General features: G+C 48.3%; 1 protein-coding gene across 2 annotated transcripts in view; it reads left to right on the plus strand.

Annotated features, from left to right (window-relative positions):
* Positions 1-17,039, plus strand: part of STX6 (syntaxin 6) — a 54,952-nt gene that overhangs the window by 37,019 nt on the left and 894 nt on the right. For both annotated transcript variants that reach the window (XM_014480052.2, XM_070384836.1), the window contains exons 6-8: positions 103-209; positions 4,353-4,447; positions 8,517-16,482. In XM_014480052.2, coding sequence (XP_014335538.1) covers positions 103-209; positions 4,353-4,447; positions 8,517-8,593 — 279 coding nt within the window. In that variant the 3' untranslated portion in view covers positions 8,594-16,482. The remainder of the gene's footprint in view (positions 1-102; positions 210-4,352; positions 4,448-8,516; positions 16,483-17,039) is intronic.

The following is a 17,039-nucleotide window of genomic DNA, read 5'->3' on the forward strand; positions in this document are numbered from 1 at the left end:
ATTGTCCCGAGTTGGCAAAGAAGCTAGCAGCTGCTCGAGTGCTGGGCTTGGAACCAGGTAAGATGGATTTTAATTGCTTATTTCCCATTTCTCTGGCACCAGCTGATCGTGGAACAGCAGGATGAGCAGTTGGAGCTGGTCTCTGGCAGCATCGGAGTGCTGAAGAACATGTCCCAGCGCATCGGAGGGGAGCTGGAGGAGCAGGCCGTGTGAGTACCGGGATGCCCCTCTCGCCTCAGAGAGGTGAAGGGAAGAGCCATCTTAGGAGACCCCTGAAGAGCCTGCCGGTTACATGGCCAGTAAAGCCAAAAGCTGTTTTGTTTCTAGCTGCATCTTTACTCTGTTTTACAGACTAGCCTCTCCAAAAAAGGCAAATCCATCAGATACAATTTTCAAGAAGGTTTAGGCAAAGTTATTAGTATTTTTAAACACTTGCAAAAGAGGTACCAATTCCTCTGAACAGCTGACTTCAAGTGTTGTAGTGAATAGGAATGTGAAACTGTTAGGGCTGTGTAAGCTCCATGGAGATTTTTTGTCCCAAAGAGGATAAGACTTAACTTCATCATTGCATGCCTTTCCTGCTATATTAAATGGAACTTTTTGCTCTGTATCTTAAATTTTTATTTTGTTGGAGGGGGAAATATAAGTTTAATTCCAACTAATAAAAAAATCTCCTACAATGGAAAAGTCTTCTCCTAGAAAAAAAGCACAAGAAAACATACCTGGATTCGTTTTTCCTTAAGAAAAATCTCCGTTTGCACTCCTGAAGTATGACACCAAAAACAGAATTCTTAAAATATGCTACCTTTGCCATTTCACAAAATATTTTTTCTGGGGGGAAAAAAAAAATCTAGTAGGGTATTTCAGAAACTCTCCTACCTTGATTTTGTGTTCAACCTTATGGATTCATTTCTTACAAATTCAAACTGGGCATCTTGTTCTCCTGGGAGGCCCCAGGGTATCCACAAAGCAGCCAAGAGAATAGGCAGGGTCTCTGCCATCAAGGGTTCACTGCTTACTGGGTGGAATGGATATTATAGAAATGGTGCAAGTTGTGAAGGGTAACAGAAGTGGAGAGCTGCCAGTGAGGGGAGTGTGTGGTGCCTTGAGGGCCCTAACAGCCTGAACTGGAGAGCTGACTCAGTCTAAACTCCCTGAGAAGAGAAGAGAGGTTTAACTGGGACTGAAGAATGAGTATAAGGTACCAGATGGGGTGGGAGGAAAGGGTGAGGGGAGGCTCTCCTGGAAGGAAGAGTCCTTATAATGACTTAGAGGTGATATGTGCACACAGCAGAGAGGTTTAGTGTGTCTAGAGCACCGGGGTTGAGAGGGAGGTTACAGGAGTCAAGTCAGGGAGGCAGAGAACAGATCAGGGAAGGCCCCAGAAGCCACAGTAAGGAGTTAGGACTTGTCATTCAAAGGGCGATGGGAAACACAACCCCAAGGAAGGCTGTGTTAGTAATGCCATGGTCAGGTTTATGTTTGGGGGAGATCCGTCCATCTTTGGTTTTGATGGTGAACCACAGTGGAAAAGACTGGAAGCAGGGAGGCCACGTAGGAAGGTGGCAGAACAGGAGCTTAGGTATGCAGCTTAATTGGTCTGAAATGCATTCTTACCCTAAAATTCACTATGCGGATGGGAAAGAACTAATTATTTGAGCAGTTACATTGGTTGGGTAGATGACAGACCCTGGCAGACTTCCAAATAAAGACGGTGAACTGAACACAACCTCTTTATCTCCGTTCCTACTCTGAAGTCCACGAGAACAGTAACAGAGGTTTTTATTTGTATTTAATGGCATAAAATCTATGGGGACATAGAGCTTGGAATAAGAAACAGTGATCTTAACATTTTAGCTCCTGGAAAGCAGAAAGATAAATGGTGAACCTGAGAAAACAGGGTCCTTGGTGAGCAGAGGGGAGAGCCCAGAGCGGTGTGATTCAGGCCCCAGACCCCCAGCTGAGAAGAGCATGTCCTCACTCTTGACAGTGGGAGCCCTGGATGTCGACCTTATCCAACCAGGACACAGTTCTGTTGGAAGGAAGGAAGCGGGAAGAGAAGTGGGAAGGATGCAGAGGTGGGGAATGGCATGGGAGGGCGCTAAGCCCTAGGCTTTCACCGTGCAGAGTCAGCGGGATCCGGACACTGAGCTGCCAGCGTGTAGCTTCAGAAACTGGAGAATGCACCCAGAGAGTAGTGGAGGGGCTGAAAGCGGTGGCCCTCGGGGATGGGGGACAACTGTGGTTTTTTATAAAAGGACTGATTGGCTCTACAAACTATGTATGTGTGTAATTCTAATAAAAATAGGTAAATTAAAAGGAAGAAGTGGGTCTTACACTTAGACCCGTGCTGTCTAGTACAATAGCCACCAGCCCCCACATGGCCATTGAGTACATGAAATGTGGCCAGTCTAAACTAAGAAGGGCCCTGGGTATAAATGCACACCAGTTCTGAAGGCCTTAGTGTGAAAAAATATAAAATTGCATATTGAAATGATAGTTTTTTTTAGGTATATTGGGCTAAATAAAACAGGTTATTAAAATTAATTTCAGCTCCCTTTTTTAAAATGCGGCTTCTGAAAAATATGAAGTGGCATAGGAGACTCACATTGCATTTCTTTTGGACAGCACAGAGGTAGGCTAGAAACTTGTTTTTTTTTTAATTTTGTTGTCCTTTAGTCACTAAGTCATATCTCACTCTCTTTTGACCCCAAGAGCTGTAGCCCACTAGGCTCCTCTGTCCATGGCATTTCCCAGCCAAGAATCCTGGAGTGGATTGCCATTCCTTCTCCAGGGGCATCTTCCTGGATCAGGGATTGAACCTGTGTCTCCTACATTGGTAGACAGGTTCTTTACCACTGAGCCACCTAAGAAATTTGGTTAGTGCATGGTTAATGTGTGTCCTTGGACTGGAGGTTGGATGACTTACCCGTTTTTGTCTTGAGTAAGAAAGATCTTACACAGCACACACAGGTAGCTCTTGTTTATCAGCATTTGCCCTGTGTGGATAGGTCTGCCAGCTGCAGGGCCAAGATGCTACCAGAATCTAAAATGAGCTAAAAAATGTTTTAATTTGAAAATTCAGGTAAGGGACAAAGGCTTGTTTGTGTAGTTGCCAACATGGGGGATATTTAATGACTGACTTAATGAGGAGTTGGTTGCCTGAATCCTGCAGGGCTCTCGGGTGCCTCTTGTGGGCCCAGACCCAAACCACTCGCTGCCCTTGGTGCTGCCAGAGGAATGAATAAAGCCTTGTTAAAAAGCCCTCTGGTTACTAATTAGTATGTCATATTCTAGCCTCAGGATAATCATATATTAATCCAAAGTTGAATAGTCTGGAATGCTTAGTAATTTATGAAATAAACACTGTTGGTATGAGTATTGTGTTTTCTTTCCTAGCCACACCTTGGGCAGCAAGCAGTGTGAGCCTCAGGGAGCTGGTTCTCTGTGCGTGTAGACGAGGTGCACGGAGCTCAGTCCTGAGGCTGCCCAGCTTTATGGTAAAGCATGGAGTGGCTTAAAGCAGATGATGATTTGATCAAAGTCCATTTCTTAACTCACGCTACTATAAAGTGCTTTGTGTGGGGCTTCCCTGGTGGCTCAGACAGTATAGAATCTGCCTGCAGTGCAGGAGACCTGGGTTTGATCCCTGAGTTGGGAAGATCTCCTGGAGAAGGGAATGGCAACCCACTCCAGTATTCTTGCCTGGAGAATTCCATGGACAGAGAAGCCTGGGGGCCTACAATCCATGGGGTCCCAAAGAGTCAGACATGACTGAGCAGCAAACACTTTAACTTTCATGGGAACCCTGTTGATAGGATCGCCTGCTTTTACAGATAAGGGTCCCTTGTCCAAAGTAGCAAGTGGCAAAGCCTGGTTGTCTGATTCACACAGCCTTCTTTCTGCTACACTGCACTGCAGCTGAGTTTGTATTATTGTATGTTCAGGTCCCCATTGGCCTTGGCTGCAGTTCTGCAATCTAGAAAGCTCTAAAAACATTTGCAGCAAGCTTTTGTTACAGAGGAACCTGACCTGAACTGACTGCAGCCATGACTCCTCATAGTTTTCTTTGTAGAAATATTAACTCAGGTGTTTGATGACAGCCCCAGACTCTGCTGGGGGTGTTGGCTAATACACAGTGTATGTAACTTACTACTTTTTCAGATTTCCAAAATTCCGAACTCAAAAACAGATCTTGTCCCTTGGATAAAAAGATTGGGGGGTCTGAATCCCAATGTTGTCTGTTTGGTGATTGTTAAGACTGAGGCCCAGATCCCAGTAATTTAACTCCATGGCCACTGTATCTGGAGCTGTGCTGAGCAACCTCCTCCTGTGTCTGCTTGTCTTTCTAGCATGCTGGACGATTTCTCTCACGAGTTGGAGAGCACTCAGTCTCGACTGGACAATGTGATGAAGAAACTTGCAAAAGTATCGCACATGACCAGTGGTATGTATGTGCTTAAAGCTCCAGAATTCTTAATTCTAGAGACACAGTCTAGGGGGTGTCTCATGGGTGCGCTTGTTCAGATCCTCTGGCACATTTTTGTTAGACGTTGGGGTCAGGAGATGGAAGACTAGCACACACAGGCCTGGTCTTCGGCTTGTGGCCTTCACCTGGGAAGAGCCTTCGTGGTCCCCACCATGCGAGGCTGGTGCTGACGTTTCTTCTGGTGGAGTAACTTTCTTTGCACTTACAAAATCGTTCATTTTCCTTTTTCTATTTCATTTTCCAAAAGAGGGAATTGGTTTCCCAATTCCCAACTAGTAAGAGCTAGTTACTGTTTCTCCTGGACTGACTTTTCACTGAAAGAAACACCTCTACATTTCAGAAGATGGCCTTGCAGATCTCATTTAAACTGTTTTTATTTGAATCTGTAGTGAACTATTCCAGCAAATTTATACCAGGCAAGGGATGAAGAAGTAACTTTTTTCAAATTGGTTACTGTGTAGGAAGATGAGTGCCAGTGACTGTTTTTTGTTACTACAACCTGTCTTCTCTAAGAGAAATAACATCTTTTTAAATCAGAGAAAATAGAGTATCTTTTTTCCCTCTATTTGGTGGGAGACTCTGGGTGAAGGGAGGGACTGAGACATCCTTCAAGGGCACCTAAGTGTTCTTGAACCAGAGCACCCCCTCCCCCATCAGAATGTCCCCTGTGTCTTGACAGCTTTCTTCAGTTGATTTCCTATTGTTACATCTGTATGACATAGTCTAACTGTCCACTCTTGCCTTTTGAGGCAAAATTTAAATACAAGTGTGTATTTGCTTCTCAACTGTTTAACTCATAGTCAAGTTACATAAGACTTCTCTTGGGCTCTGTTTCTTTTATATATAAAAAAATTGAATGACGCCTACCTCTCAAGGTCATTGTGAGAAATAAATGAAATAGTAATTAGTGTACAAATGTTTAACAGTGTCTCTCATGTATTAGTACATAGTAAGTGTTTGTTTGGAAAAAAAAAGGGGGGGGGTAAGACAGGCAGAAGATGGCCATGGGGGGCCAAGGACCTGTTACATCTAAGACAAAGGGAAGCTCCTAGCCAGACTGGTTTCCTTCCTTCTCTCTAGGGCACATACGCTTCGTGCTTCTAGTAGGCTCTTCATTGCCAGCGGCGGGCCCCAGCTCACTTCGTCTTCCACACGTCTAGAGGAGTTTTGTGAAGTCCTCCTCCCGCTTATCTCTGTTCTCTCTTCTTCCACCCCTTCCCTCCTCTTTTTTTCTCCTTTAAAAAAAAAAAAAAAGCTTTTACTGAAGTATTGTATAACCAGTTTCAACCGGATCTTTCACTAGTGTCTGTATTAGTGGCAAAGTCAAGTAGCTACTTGAGCACCGGTTTTGTTTGGAGAGAACAGTGTAACAAAGATGCACTGTGTCCTTGTCTCCAGCGTTCTGGGAATGAGTAATTTAGAAAAGTACTTGCATTGTGATAAGCCGCTCCGTGTGTATAAATAGCACTGACGTCTGCTCACGCTGTCTTCTACTTAAGTCTGCTCACGCTGTCTTCTACTTTTTCTCCCCCCAAAAAAGTTTGGGGAGCAAGTAAGAACTTGAGGTATGTCCTGTCATACCTCAAGAAGGAGAGCCAGGAAACAGAGCATTTATGCTGAAAGGCCCCTGGGTTTGGACAGCTTGCCTGTGGTGTTCATTGTAGTATCTGCTCCCCAAAGAGAGCGATTTCGGGGCCTCCTGCTTGGCTGTGCTGGCTTCGATTTGATGACAGGGCAGTTTGGTGTTTGTCTCTGTTCTTCGTAACTTTTGGGAAAGTTCACTGCTTTTCGATCAAGCCTACATACAAAGAAAGAGTAGCGGGACACGCTGGAGTGTGTGATTAGGCAGTTAGTGAACTCCCACATTTCACAGGCCTGCAGAGGCGAGACCCTGCCCTCCCCATGCCTGGCTGCTTTCCTGGGCAGAAATCTGCCAGGGTGCCATACTTACTATTTTGAATGACCCAAGAGAGACACTGGTCTTGTCATTCTACCCAAAAGAAGTATGTTCTTTTGAGTGGATACCCAGGTTTTCTTCCCCTCACTTTCCAAAGTTCTGTTGTTCATCTTTTCTCTTTAGGGGAGGAGACTGTTGAGAGCAGGAAAATCCTGCAGAGTCACCTCTGGGGTTCTGCACCGCCCCCCCACCCCCCGCCCCCGCACCTGACTTTCTGAGACAGGTCCAAGCTTGCAAAAAGGCTGGTTAGGACCATTCACTTGGGGTCACAAAAACCCTCGTGGTTAGGACCCACCCCTTCTGGGAGAAGTCCGCTAGGATAACAGCTCCCTGGGTCACCCCGTTCATGCTTCCTAGGAGCAGCTTACACTTCAAAGGGAAATGGATTTAAAAGCACATTCCTGGATTGTGCTGGCTTGTGTGCTCTTTGATGAAAGCCCCTGTTTAGTGCAGTTTCAGAAGAGAAAGTGATTGGAGGTGGGAGGAGGGCTGGGTAGAGGCTGATGGGAAGCTGGTTCACTGTTGGAAGTTCAGGTCTAAGATGGCAGGATGCCTTGGGCAAGGCAGCAAGGAGGTATTTACCTTGACTGTATCATCTTAGAAGAATATAGATTAATCACTTTAATGAGAGGATTTTTAAATTATTGTAAACATTTTTAAGTAGATGAAGGAAGGCTAGATACTTGAGTTTTCTGGACCATTGAAGTGATAGTTAAACAGGTGAATACTGTTATCTGGAGTAGGCAGACTCACCCTCCCCACGCCCTTTGGACTAGTCCTGTCTCAGAAAGGAACAGGTGGACTTGAGGTCTTGATTCTAATCCCACTTGCTAAGTGAGTTTCTAGCATGTGTGATGGGGAGCGCAGTGAGCCACTGGAAAGGTACTTGCTTTACTTACTGTTGGTCGGTGGCAGTTCTGCTGACCGGTTCTAAGACTTTGCTGTCTGCGACATTTACTTTAGTTACATGTTTTATGGACCCAGCATTGCTTTGTGTAAAGTTTCGTGGTCTATTTTCCTAGATTCAGACCTTTTTACAATGTGATTCTCAATAGTAGTGTTGTGCTAAAATCTTTCAAATAAACTTTTGATGAATTGGTAGGGGTACCTTTTTACTTCTACTTAAACAGAACTCTTATCTTACTTCTAGCAGCTGAGCTCCAGTGTCACAGGCTTTAATCTCAGCTTGACCTTTTGTGCAGAATGGCAGGGGTTCTCTGTGGGGAGCCAGCTTGCTCTTCCTACATCTGCCCAAGCAAAGGGCGCATCCTGAGGACGACAGCATCCTGTGCCAAGTGTGGGCCCACAGAGTGTGCGGATACTCGTGTTGCGTGGTCCTCCGGCAGCCCTGTGAGTTAGGGGCGCTCAGCAAGGACTGTGGGGGCCCTGCTCTCATCCGTCCCTCGGGGCCACCGTGCTCTGGGGTCACGTAGATGGGCTCTGGCCACTTTGTTTCCTGCGCCTGTTGTAAATTGTGAGTAGGGCAGAAAGCTTCAGAGAAGACATTCCACTTTGACTTAGAGATGTTCATGTCAGTTACTTTAATACTGGTTAAAGCGATCTTTCTTGCCCAGGATGGTATGAAGCCCGTCACACACCCATGATCAGTACAGCTTGCTTTTTCAGCTTTTTTGTTTCCTGAAGTGACCACCAGCAGCTTTCATCTCCTTTCTGTCCTCCCGTTGTGCTCCTTGAGAAAAGACCATGATTATTGTTTAAACGATGTGACTTTGGTGGGACATTAAAGCAGATGAGCTTTGACCTGTAACACCAATGCCAACACCTTTTCCAGGGATGTGATAACCGCCAGCGGAAAGCTGCAGCCTGTAGATCTTAAGAGAGCTGGGACACAAAGCCAGTACTTCTTACGAGGCTGGCTTTCGGGGTACGGGCAGGCCAGGAACAGCAGCGGTCTAGTGCCAGGTGCCCAGGCAAATTGGGGCCTCTCTTTGCCATCATTTGCCCATTCTGTGCCCTTTGCATGCCCAGGTGTTGCCTTAACTGTCCTGTAACTGTGTCCTGGGGAAGGTCAGGTCCTAGGAGCGCTGACCCTCGTGTCCTGCCTTCCAGATCGGCGCCAGTGGTGTGCCATCGCAGTCCTCTTCGTGGTCCTGCTCATCGTGCTGATCCTCTTCTTAGTGCTGTGACGGCAGGGCCCCGGCTCGCTTCCTGCTGCACACACACCCCGGGGGACAGGGAGAAGCAGCGCGCGGCGGCTCGCTCCTCGCAACCCTCTCCTGGAAGCACAGCCTGAGCTGACTTTTCTTTCCGTGACCCCACTGTGGAGACAGCGCCTCCAGCCCAGTGTGGGGAGGGCCGGTGGACAGAGGAAGTCGAGGACTGCACACTCCCGGCTCCCCGGCTCCCATTCTGAGGACAGCTGGCTCTGCTTTGCCTCCCCCGGAATTCACTCCCCCCGGAACTTGCTCCCCCTGGAGGGCCTTCGAGGAATCCAGAAAACTTCGCGGACTCGGCTCATGTTGGCTGACGCTTATTCCATCCATCTTTGGCAGCTCTTTTCTCGCGTTCAGACTCTTCGCCCCTCAGACGGCTCGCGCTGGCCACTGCAGAAACACCTATGGGGGGTGTGGGTGCCTGGATAGGTCTCGCATCCTGTCGAGGCAGTGCTGTCTCACCCCTGAGAGCTGGTGGTTAGTGGGGACAGAGAGCTCAGAAGCACTTTGTGACAGAAGATGCAGTGGTTGGTTTGCAGGGGTAAGTGCTGGGGTGAAAGTGCTTCTCTAGGCGCTGTTTTTGTGGTAGGAATAACCAGTGGAAAAGAGCGAAAAGTGCTGGGCTTTGGGGCTGCTGGCGACTTGTGGCTTGAATTAAAGGGAGGACGGAGCAGCAGGGCACAGCTGCGGAGGGCGGGTGAGGTCGCCGGGGTCAGGCCCTTGCTGGATTCATGCCACTGTCATACAGCCACCTCCCCAGAGGGGCAACTTGCATTCCTAGGGGACCCTGAAATGAGCGGCTCAGTGGCTCACGTGAGCGGCCTGAGGTCCCAGGGTGGCGTCCGCGGCAGTTCTTTTATTCCAGCAGCACTCCGCCTTGAGGGCTGGGAGTGGTCAGTACATTAATGACACTTACCAGAAACCATAATGTCAAAAAAGGCTAGTTCTGGACCAGATTTTTCTTACCCTGTAATTGCAAGGATGGGTAGGTGAACATGGTTCCTTTTTCCCTGAGACGATGTGGTTTATCATCCATTCAAATAACTGAGCCCTTCCGGATTTAAATGACAGATGCTTTCATTGGGTTTTAGTTGCTGACCCTGCTGAGACACTATACACTCCAAGCTTCTGGTGACTTTTAAAATGCCTCCAGTGTACATGTGTATATATTTTTATAACTTCCCTGATGAAAACCTAGGATTGAAGTAGCAGCTGAGCCCAGAGCCAGCGTGTGGCCGTGGCAGCTGCCGGTCCCTCCCCACCATCTCTCTCTGCACTTGTGAAGCAGCATCTGGGCAGAATTCTGGCTTCGACTCCCGTCTCCTCATCTTTCAGGGTCCATTCCTCAGCACACTAACTTTTTTTTCCCCCTTGTTTTGTTTGTATCTTGTTTTTTTGTTTGTGTCGAGCTTCTGTTTTCCCTTTTTGGTGTGTGTGATTTGCAATGATGTACTTGCCCAGCTAACTCTTGAATTGCACTTTGGAATAAATTCTCATAACAATTTTTTTAAAGAAGGGTATTTTCTCATGTTTAGGATCATGGTAGGTCAGGAAATCTGCCTGTGGATGAAAAGCTGAAAGCAGGTTTATAGAATTAAAAGGGTGGTTGACATCCACGTTTACACTCCACTCTACTTGATATGTAAGTTATTTCTTTTCAAATTAGGGAAAAAAGTGATTTTTACAAATGGCTTCAGATATAGGGTACTAGATTACTTTTCCAAGTTTTGAGCTTGTTAAAATAGTCTCCTACAAGCCAAAGACACAGCTGGTCCTTAAAATGTCTTTGTTAAACATCCATGTGGACCTTGTCTCAGTACTGTGATCCCCATGATGAATTACACGATTGCCCTGTTTAAATGCCATACTGTTCTCCGGGTGTTACCAGATTGACCATGTCCTTCGAAACTGACATCATGTCTGCAGGGCCTGTTGGGAACACGCTGGTCATTAGTAAGATTCTCCCCAGGCTTCAGGGACCAAGTTTTGTGATACCGAGGCTTAACTACTAACTGTTTGGGGATATTAAGAGTTGGCAAACTTGCTCATTTAAGGTGTTTGCTAGACTGTGGCTGTTGCAGACCAGACTGAAGAGGAAAATATTTAGAAAGTTTACTTAAAATCCGGGCAGTGCAGCATTCTCCCTGTCTTTCTGACCTTGGAGGAGCTGTTCTCTGATAGGCCACCTCTTAATGTGTTTGTCGGACACACAGCCCCAGGTGACCTGATCCTGGGTCTGACCCTGGCTGTTATATATCAGGACTGGGCAGTCACTGCAGACCAATGTTCATTTGAAGGCTCCCCAGTGAAATTCCAGACTGTGGCAGACAGAGCATGCCAGGGGCTTAGATTCATTTCTAAGGATAAATGTTTCCTCATCAGTGACCTAATGCTGTGAGTTCCTTGCAGTGGTCCGCTGACCCTGAGTGCCAGAATGGGGGTGGAGCAGATGCCCACAATACCTCCATGAGGCTCAAAGGCACTTCCAGTAGCCATGGGGCCTTTCCCCTCCTCAGCATGTACTTCATCCGTACTCATCATTGCTAAAAAAGCTGGCAGGATATGATGGATAACAGAAAGAGCTCAATTTCTGTTTATTGGAAGAACATTTTACTGATCAATTGGTTGGGCAGGGTGGGTAGAATGGGGGAGTGATCAACTGAAAGAATTTGCCAGAGCAGGAATCCAGCTGGGAAACCAAAACACCTTTAGTTCCTTGTCCTGGTTTTTGATCTTGTCTTTGTGTGAACTGTGAAAAATCACAAACGCGCTCTGTATGCTGCTACTGCGTGGCAATTGGATGTCACAGCATGTGTGTTACATGAGGCTCTTCACGCCAGAGCTGGGGGAGAAGCTTGGTAACTTGCCCATTATTCTCTGCTTTTAGCCAGAGTTAGACAGACTGATGGGTCTGGTAGCCAACGACTTGGCAACTTCCACTCCTTCTCACCTCGTGAGATTAAGGGCTGCGAAGAGAAACGCAGCCTTAACTCCAGCAGAAATCTGTCTCTCTGAAGCGTTTTACCTTCTGTAAGTGAAAGTGGCGGAGCCAAGATTTTTCTTTTGGTTATTTCCCTGGCTGTCAAGTGAGACCATTACCACCTTTCTCGAGAATTCATAGCATCCGAAGATCTAAAACCAACTGATAAATACGAGTTGCTTTTCCACGCTGGAATTTGAACCATTTGGTGTTACCTTGTACACAGGACAAATTTGTAAACAAAATTCGGACTGTCTAGAAAGCTAAAGTTCTAAAATATGGAACACAGTACTGCCAGTGCTCCCTCTTTGTCTTCCTCTCACTGGCATTTCTCCCCCTTCCAGGTTTTTTTAAGGAAAAAAAAAAATTTTTTTTAAGACTGTTCTTTGTCTATCAAGTGCAGAGAGAGGGTGAAGCCACAAGGCCCGTAGTCAGGCAGCCCCGTGCCTGAGCACAGTGCGTGAGTATGGGGCCCAGGGTAGGACCCTGCAGCCTCCCCCTCCCAGCCTTTACGTCTCTGGGGCGGCGGGGGGGGGGGCACTCCCGGCAGGAAGAGGTAGCCTTTCTGCCCCATCTGGTTACCTCTACCCAGCTCCCAGCCTGTGCTGAAACCAAGGAGCTCCTTTGGTCTGCCTGATAATGCTCCCAGGGAGACTGCTGACTGCTATCGGCTGTTGAGTCCAGAAACCCAGGAAAGTTCTGAGTCGAGAGAACAGCCTTCAGAACAGCCTTGCTGTGAACCTGGAGGCCAAAGCTCCAAGCTAGCCGACTTCTGGGATGTTAGCATCCTTAACAGTAGACTCGGAAGGACTTTGTCACTTAGCTCAGCCCTCATGTTTTGAGAGAGGACACACTTTCAGCTCCCTCAACAGACACAGGAGTCACTGGGTGGGTTGCAGTCCAGACTTGGCACAGGGAGCCCACCCACTGTCTGGGACAGGCTGACCTCAGTGATGGGACGTAGGCTTGTAGCGACCTGTGCTCCCCACTGAGCTCAGCCACTTGACATCTTTTGCTTTTGGGTGAACACGAGGCTCTGAATGTTACAGTGGCACTCTGGTCGTGTTGCTGTGATGTCCGTGGGTGGCAAGTTCTTTGTTAGGTGATATTACCGTCTCTTTACTAGGACAGACACTTGGGGAGGTGAGAAAGAAAGGACAAGAACTTGGCTTCCCTCTGATACAAGCTAACGTGTTGGTGCCGTTTTCCTTCGCATGTGACCTGTGTCCAGAAATGCCCTTCCCCGAGGCCGTGCGGGGAACTGTGCTTAGACAGCATCCAGGCGCCTGCCCTGCTGCTTGGGCTTCACACGAACATTTCATGGTCCTGACCCTTTGTGACAGTGTATTTTGCCTTTTTTCTTTTTTTCTTAAAAGTTACGACTTATCCAACCTGAAGCCACTTGATTATCCGGAGGGTATTAGAAACAAGACCACCCAGCTTCGTTGTCTGCAGTTGTTGCAGGCTTGTTCCCTGGCGGCAGCCCAGCGCCCTGCTCCAGCCCAGCTTTCTGGCAGCCCTGGGGGTGGGACCAGATTCAGGGAGGTTCTTTTCCTGCTCTGCAGAAAGTAGGTTTTGGCTGAGACTGGGCTACTGAATGGGAATTGTGACCCCACGGTTGGTCGGTTCCGGGACAGGCAGCTGTCCTAATCCTCAGGAAAATAGTGTGAGTGTACCCTGTTGTCTGTGCGGGGTGAGGGGAGGCCAGGCAGGTGTCCCACTAATAAGGCACTGGAACTGCTTGCGAGCATCACGTGATGACGTCCTGACTGACCCGGGCTGGGAGAACGCCCAGGGCTGGGGGCGGCCTGGCAACCAGGAGAGGGCCAAAGCAAGCAAGCTGTAAATGATGATGGATTCGGGTTTTGTAAGTGGAAATATGCTTCCACTGGCTCACTTGTAATCAGAAATTAGTGTAATTAAAAGTTGTGTAATACATGGCAATGCTCAGCAGGACTAAACCATTGTTTTTTTTCTCTTTCAAGGATAAATAACCTTAAAGCATTTTATTTTTAATTAGCTAGAGGTACAAATGAAAGACGTGAGATCGGTGATTAGAAATGCAAAAGCCGTGGTGATTTCCAGATGGTGCTTCCGCCCCAGCTCCACCACCCCAGGAGAACAGTGTCAGAGCCCGGGGCTAGCAGTTCCAGCCTCGCTGTAGGTAGGTCTCGCTTCCTCTACGCAGTAGCTCAGCAAGTGTGGAGTGGGACCAGCGGGTTGCATCCCCTGGGGACTTGCTCGAAATGCAGATTCTTGGGCCCCACCCCAGACCCACAGACTTGGATGGGGCCAGTGGGCTGTTCATCAAGCCCTCCAGGGGATTCTGATGCCCACCCAAGTGTGAGAACCACTGCTCCCTGCATTGTGGAATTTAGGCTGCAGTAAACCACCGCTGTTGTAAAATAAAACAGCTTCATGGCCTTGATTCTAATCCTGACCTTAAAATTTGATGACACAATAAACTTGAAAACTTTTGAAAAATACTTGTGTTTAAAAAAGCCTCCACTAGCCATCCTTAAAAGTGATATTTTTACACCCAGAAGTTTATCAGTAAAGTTTCTTACTTCTACTCTTGAAGTCATGTTACAACTGTACAAAGAATACTGTTCAGTATTAAAGAGAAATGGAGAGACCATGAACTTTGTCCTGGTTTTTGATTTGGTTGGTTTTTATTTTTAGTTCTTTTCAGACCAAAACACAGCTGCCTCTCCTCCTCCTGCTCGCACTAATAAACATGAACCTGTGCATATGGCTGGGGTAGGAAAAGTTTGTGGCTGGTGTGAGATGTGAGTTCTAAATTGTTTTCTCTGGCTGAGTAAGTTATATATGAATTCTTAAACCCCCAGCCAGTCATACTGTGCATTCATACAGCACCGTTTCAGTTGGGATGAGGCACCTGGGGGTCAGAGAGACTATAACACAAAGGAATCGAGTCCCCGACTTGCCCTTCACTGAAGTGTTGGCATACAAAAATATTGCCCATGCCAGTTGGTAGTCAGAAGAGCTTGCCTTGAGCTCTGTGGGACAAGGTCAGGCTGTGTGAGCTCATGAAGGATGGGGTCTTCACTTCTTTTGCATCATCGTCCTCAGATTGAGCACGTTCTGTGTATGTGCCAGGCACTGTTCTAGTACCTTCTGTTAACGCATCTAGTACTGGAAATGCCTGTGTGAACTGGAGAAATTTCCTCATTTAGTCTTACCTCAAATCTGCACATGAGGAAATTTGGACACGAGTAGTCTCTCAAGGTCCGTCCACAGCTGGTGAGGGGCAGAGCCGTGTACGTGTCCCCCACACCTTGCTCGGAAGTTGGCCCAGCAGTGCTTCCCGAGTCCTCAGCCTCATGACCCCCTGACCTGATAACTAGAAGGGGCAGAGGCGAGTCAACATACAGCCTTACTAGAGGAGTGCCTGCTTATTGACGGTTACAGCAACTGTTTCCCGGGGAGGAAATGGGTCTACGTATCTCCTGATAAAGCCGATCACCTCCCCACAGCTGGGGACAACATGGACCCCATGGCGTGGACCGAGGGGAGACGCACATCCCCACGGCCGAGAGGTCCTCTTCCCCCAGCACCTTGACCCCACTCCCAGCTCTGCTGCTGTTCCAGAGGTCCCACTGGCCGCAAGTCCTACACAAAACTCACACTGGGAATGTTAAAAGGCAACGCTAGAGGCACAAACGGAAGCCCCAGGAAGGGCAGACCATCTGTGCCACCACGGTGTCTTCACTGTCGAAGAGGACACATTTCAAAGTGTGCCCCATCCTCGGAACGTCCCGGGTGCCAGCTGTCTGGGAATAGGGTTCCCCTCCACCCCCCGCACAGGGTGCTGGCAGCCAGAATGCAGCAGTGGTTCCTGTTTGGTACAGGCAGAGCCTGAGCACAAACATCCCCACCACCACCTCTCAGGGAGGGAGTGATGGGCTCCAGCAGTCGCCCTGGACTGGAACGTGGACTCCCAAAGCCAGCCTCTCTGACCTCTGCAGGGCCGCTTCCTCCCCCCCAGTCTCTGTCCACCCTGAAGTGCACCATTAAATGGCTCTGTCTCCATTCACAAAAGCTCACAAGATTGGGCAGCCTTCCGGGAGGATCATCAACTCTTCCAGGAGAGCAAACTTCCAAAATTTTTTATCTCATTAGTAGCTAATAAAGCTAATACTTTTGGCCAATATTTGATGATAATCTGGTACGCCAGCTGGTCTTTGACCAAGGCCTGAGGGACATGACCAAGGCCTGAGGGACTGTTTCTGTTTATTCTCACAACCCCATGAGGGAAATACTGTTGAGGCCCATTTTAATGTCTGAAAACTGTGGCATAGAGCAATTACGAATCTTCCCCAAGATTACAACCATTGTATGATAGAATGGGAATCAAGTTCTCACATGATGCAGCCTTTCTGAGGAGTCACTATCTAGGTTTCAGGGGTGGTGAGCAGATGTTTCTCTCACCAAGCCATTGTTCTAACCGGAGAAACAGGTAAAACTGAGGAGAGGAAGAAGGCTCAAATAAGTTGCAGCACAGGTAAGCAGCAGGTGAAAGCACTGGACTAGAAGTGCCGAAGATGGTGATGATGGACACCCGCCACCTTGAACTTGACCATAACTCAAACCCCATAAGCCTACTGCAGAGTTCAAGAAACCTGGTCAAGGACCTCAGGCAGGTCAGCCTTGCTGATAAAATGTTCTGAAGCTTTTGTTCCTTTGGCTGGAAATGTGTAAAAAAATAGGGGAGCCAAGCTCATTATATAAACTCAGAAAGGCCTGGAGACAGGCTGAGGAGCACAGGATGAGAAAGCTGTGGCATCCAAAGGTCACCATGAGTCCCATGGCTGCCAGCGCTCCTTGTTCCTGAGACAACACTGAGCTGGGAGGGAAGCTGGTGAGTCTGGGACTGCCTCTCCTGGGAGGCCTTTCTGCTCACCAGGTGCAATGGGGCCACCTGCCTGGGGCTACCATCGTAGCCCTTGGCACACTGGTTTGTCTCTAAGCACAGCTGTAGCTGCTTCCACCCTGGGCATCCCAAGGACAGGGAAGGCCTCTCCCCGGTCCCCGGCATTGGGCCAGACCCCTGAGGGCAGCTTCACACTGTGAGTCGGGGCCCGAGTCCAGATTGCAGAAGGGCAAGACAAAGGCAGGCCCAGCAGGCAGCTGGGCATCCACTGGAGAGCCCGGATACCCTCCAGGCCTGGCAGGACAGCTGTTAAGGCCTGGCTCTGTGGGCAGAGTGTCAGAGCCAATTGCAGCAGCCCCTTCCTCGGCACCCAGCACTGCGACCTGGCCAAACCCCAGCCTGAGAGCTGGGCAGAGCTGCCTGCCAAGGAAGGCTGTTGCCATTTTCAAGCAGGTGCTCTGGCTGTCTAAAAGAAAGGGAAACTTCAGAGAGGATGATGGAGAGGGAGGGAAGGAAGGGGATCAGGTGACAGCCTGTGGGGGGAA

This window comes from Bos mutus, chromosome 16, assembly GCF_027580195.1.
Source record: "Bos mutus isolate GX-2022 chromosome 16, NWIPB_WYAK_1.1, whole genome shotgun sequence".
NCBI classification, from domain to species: Eukaryota; Metazoa; Chordata; class Mammalia; order Artiodactyla; family Bovidae; genus Bos; species Bos mutus.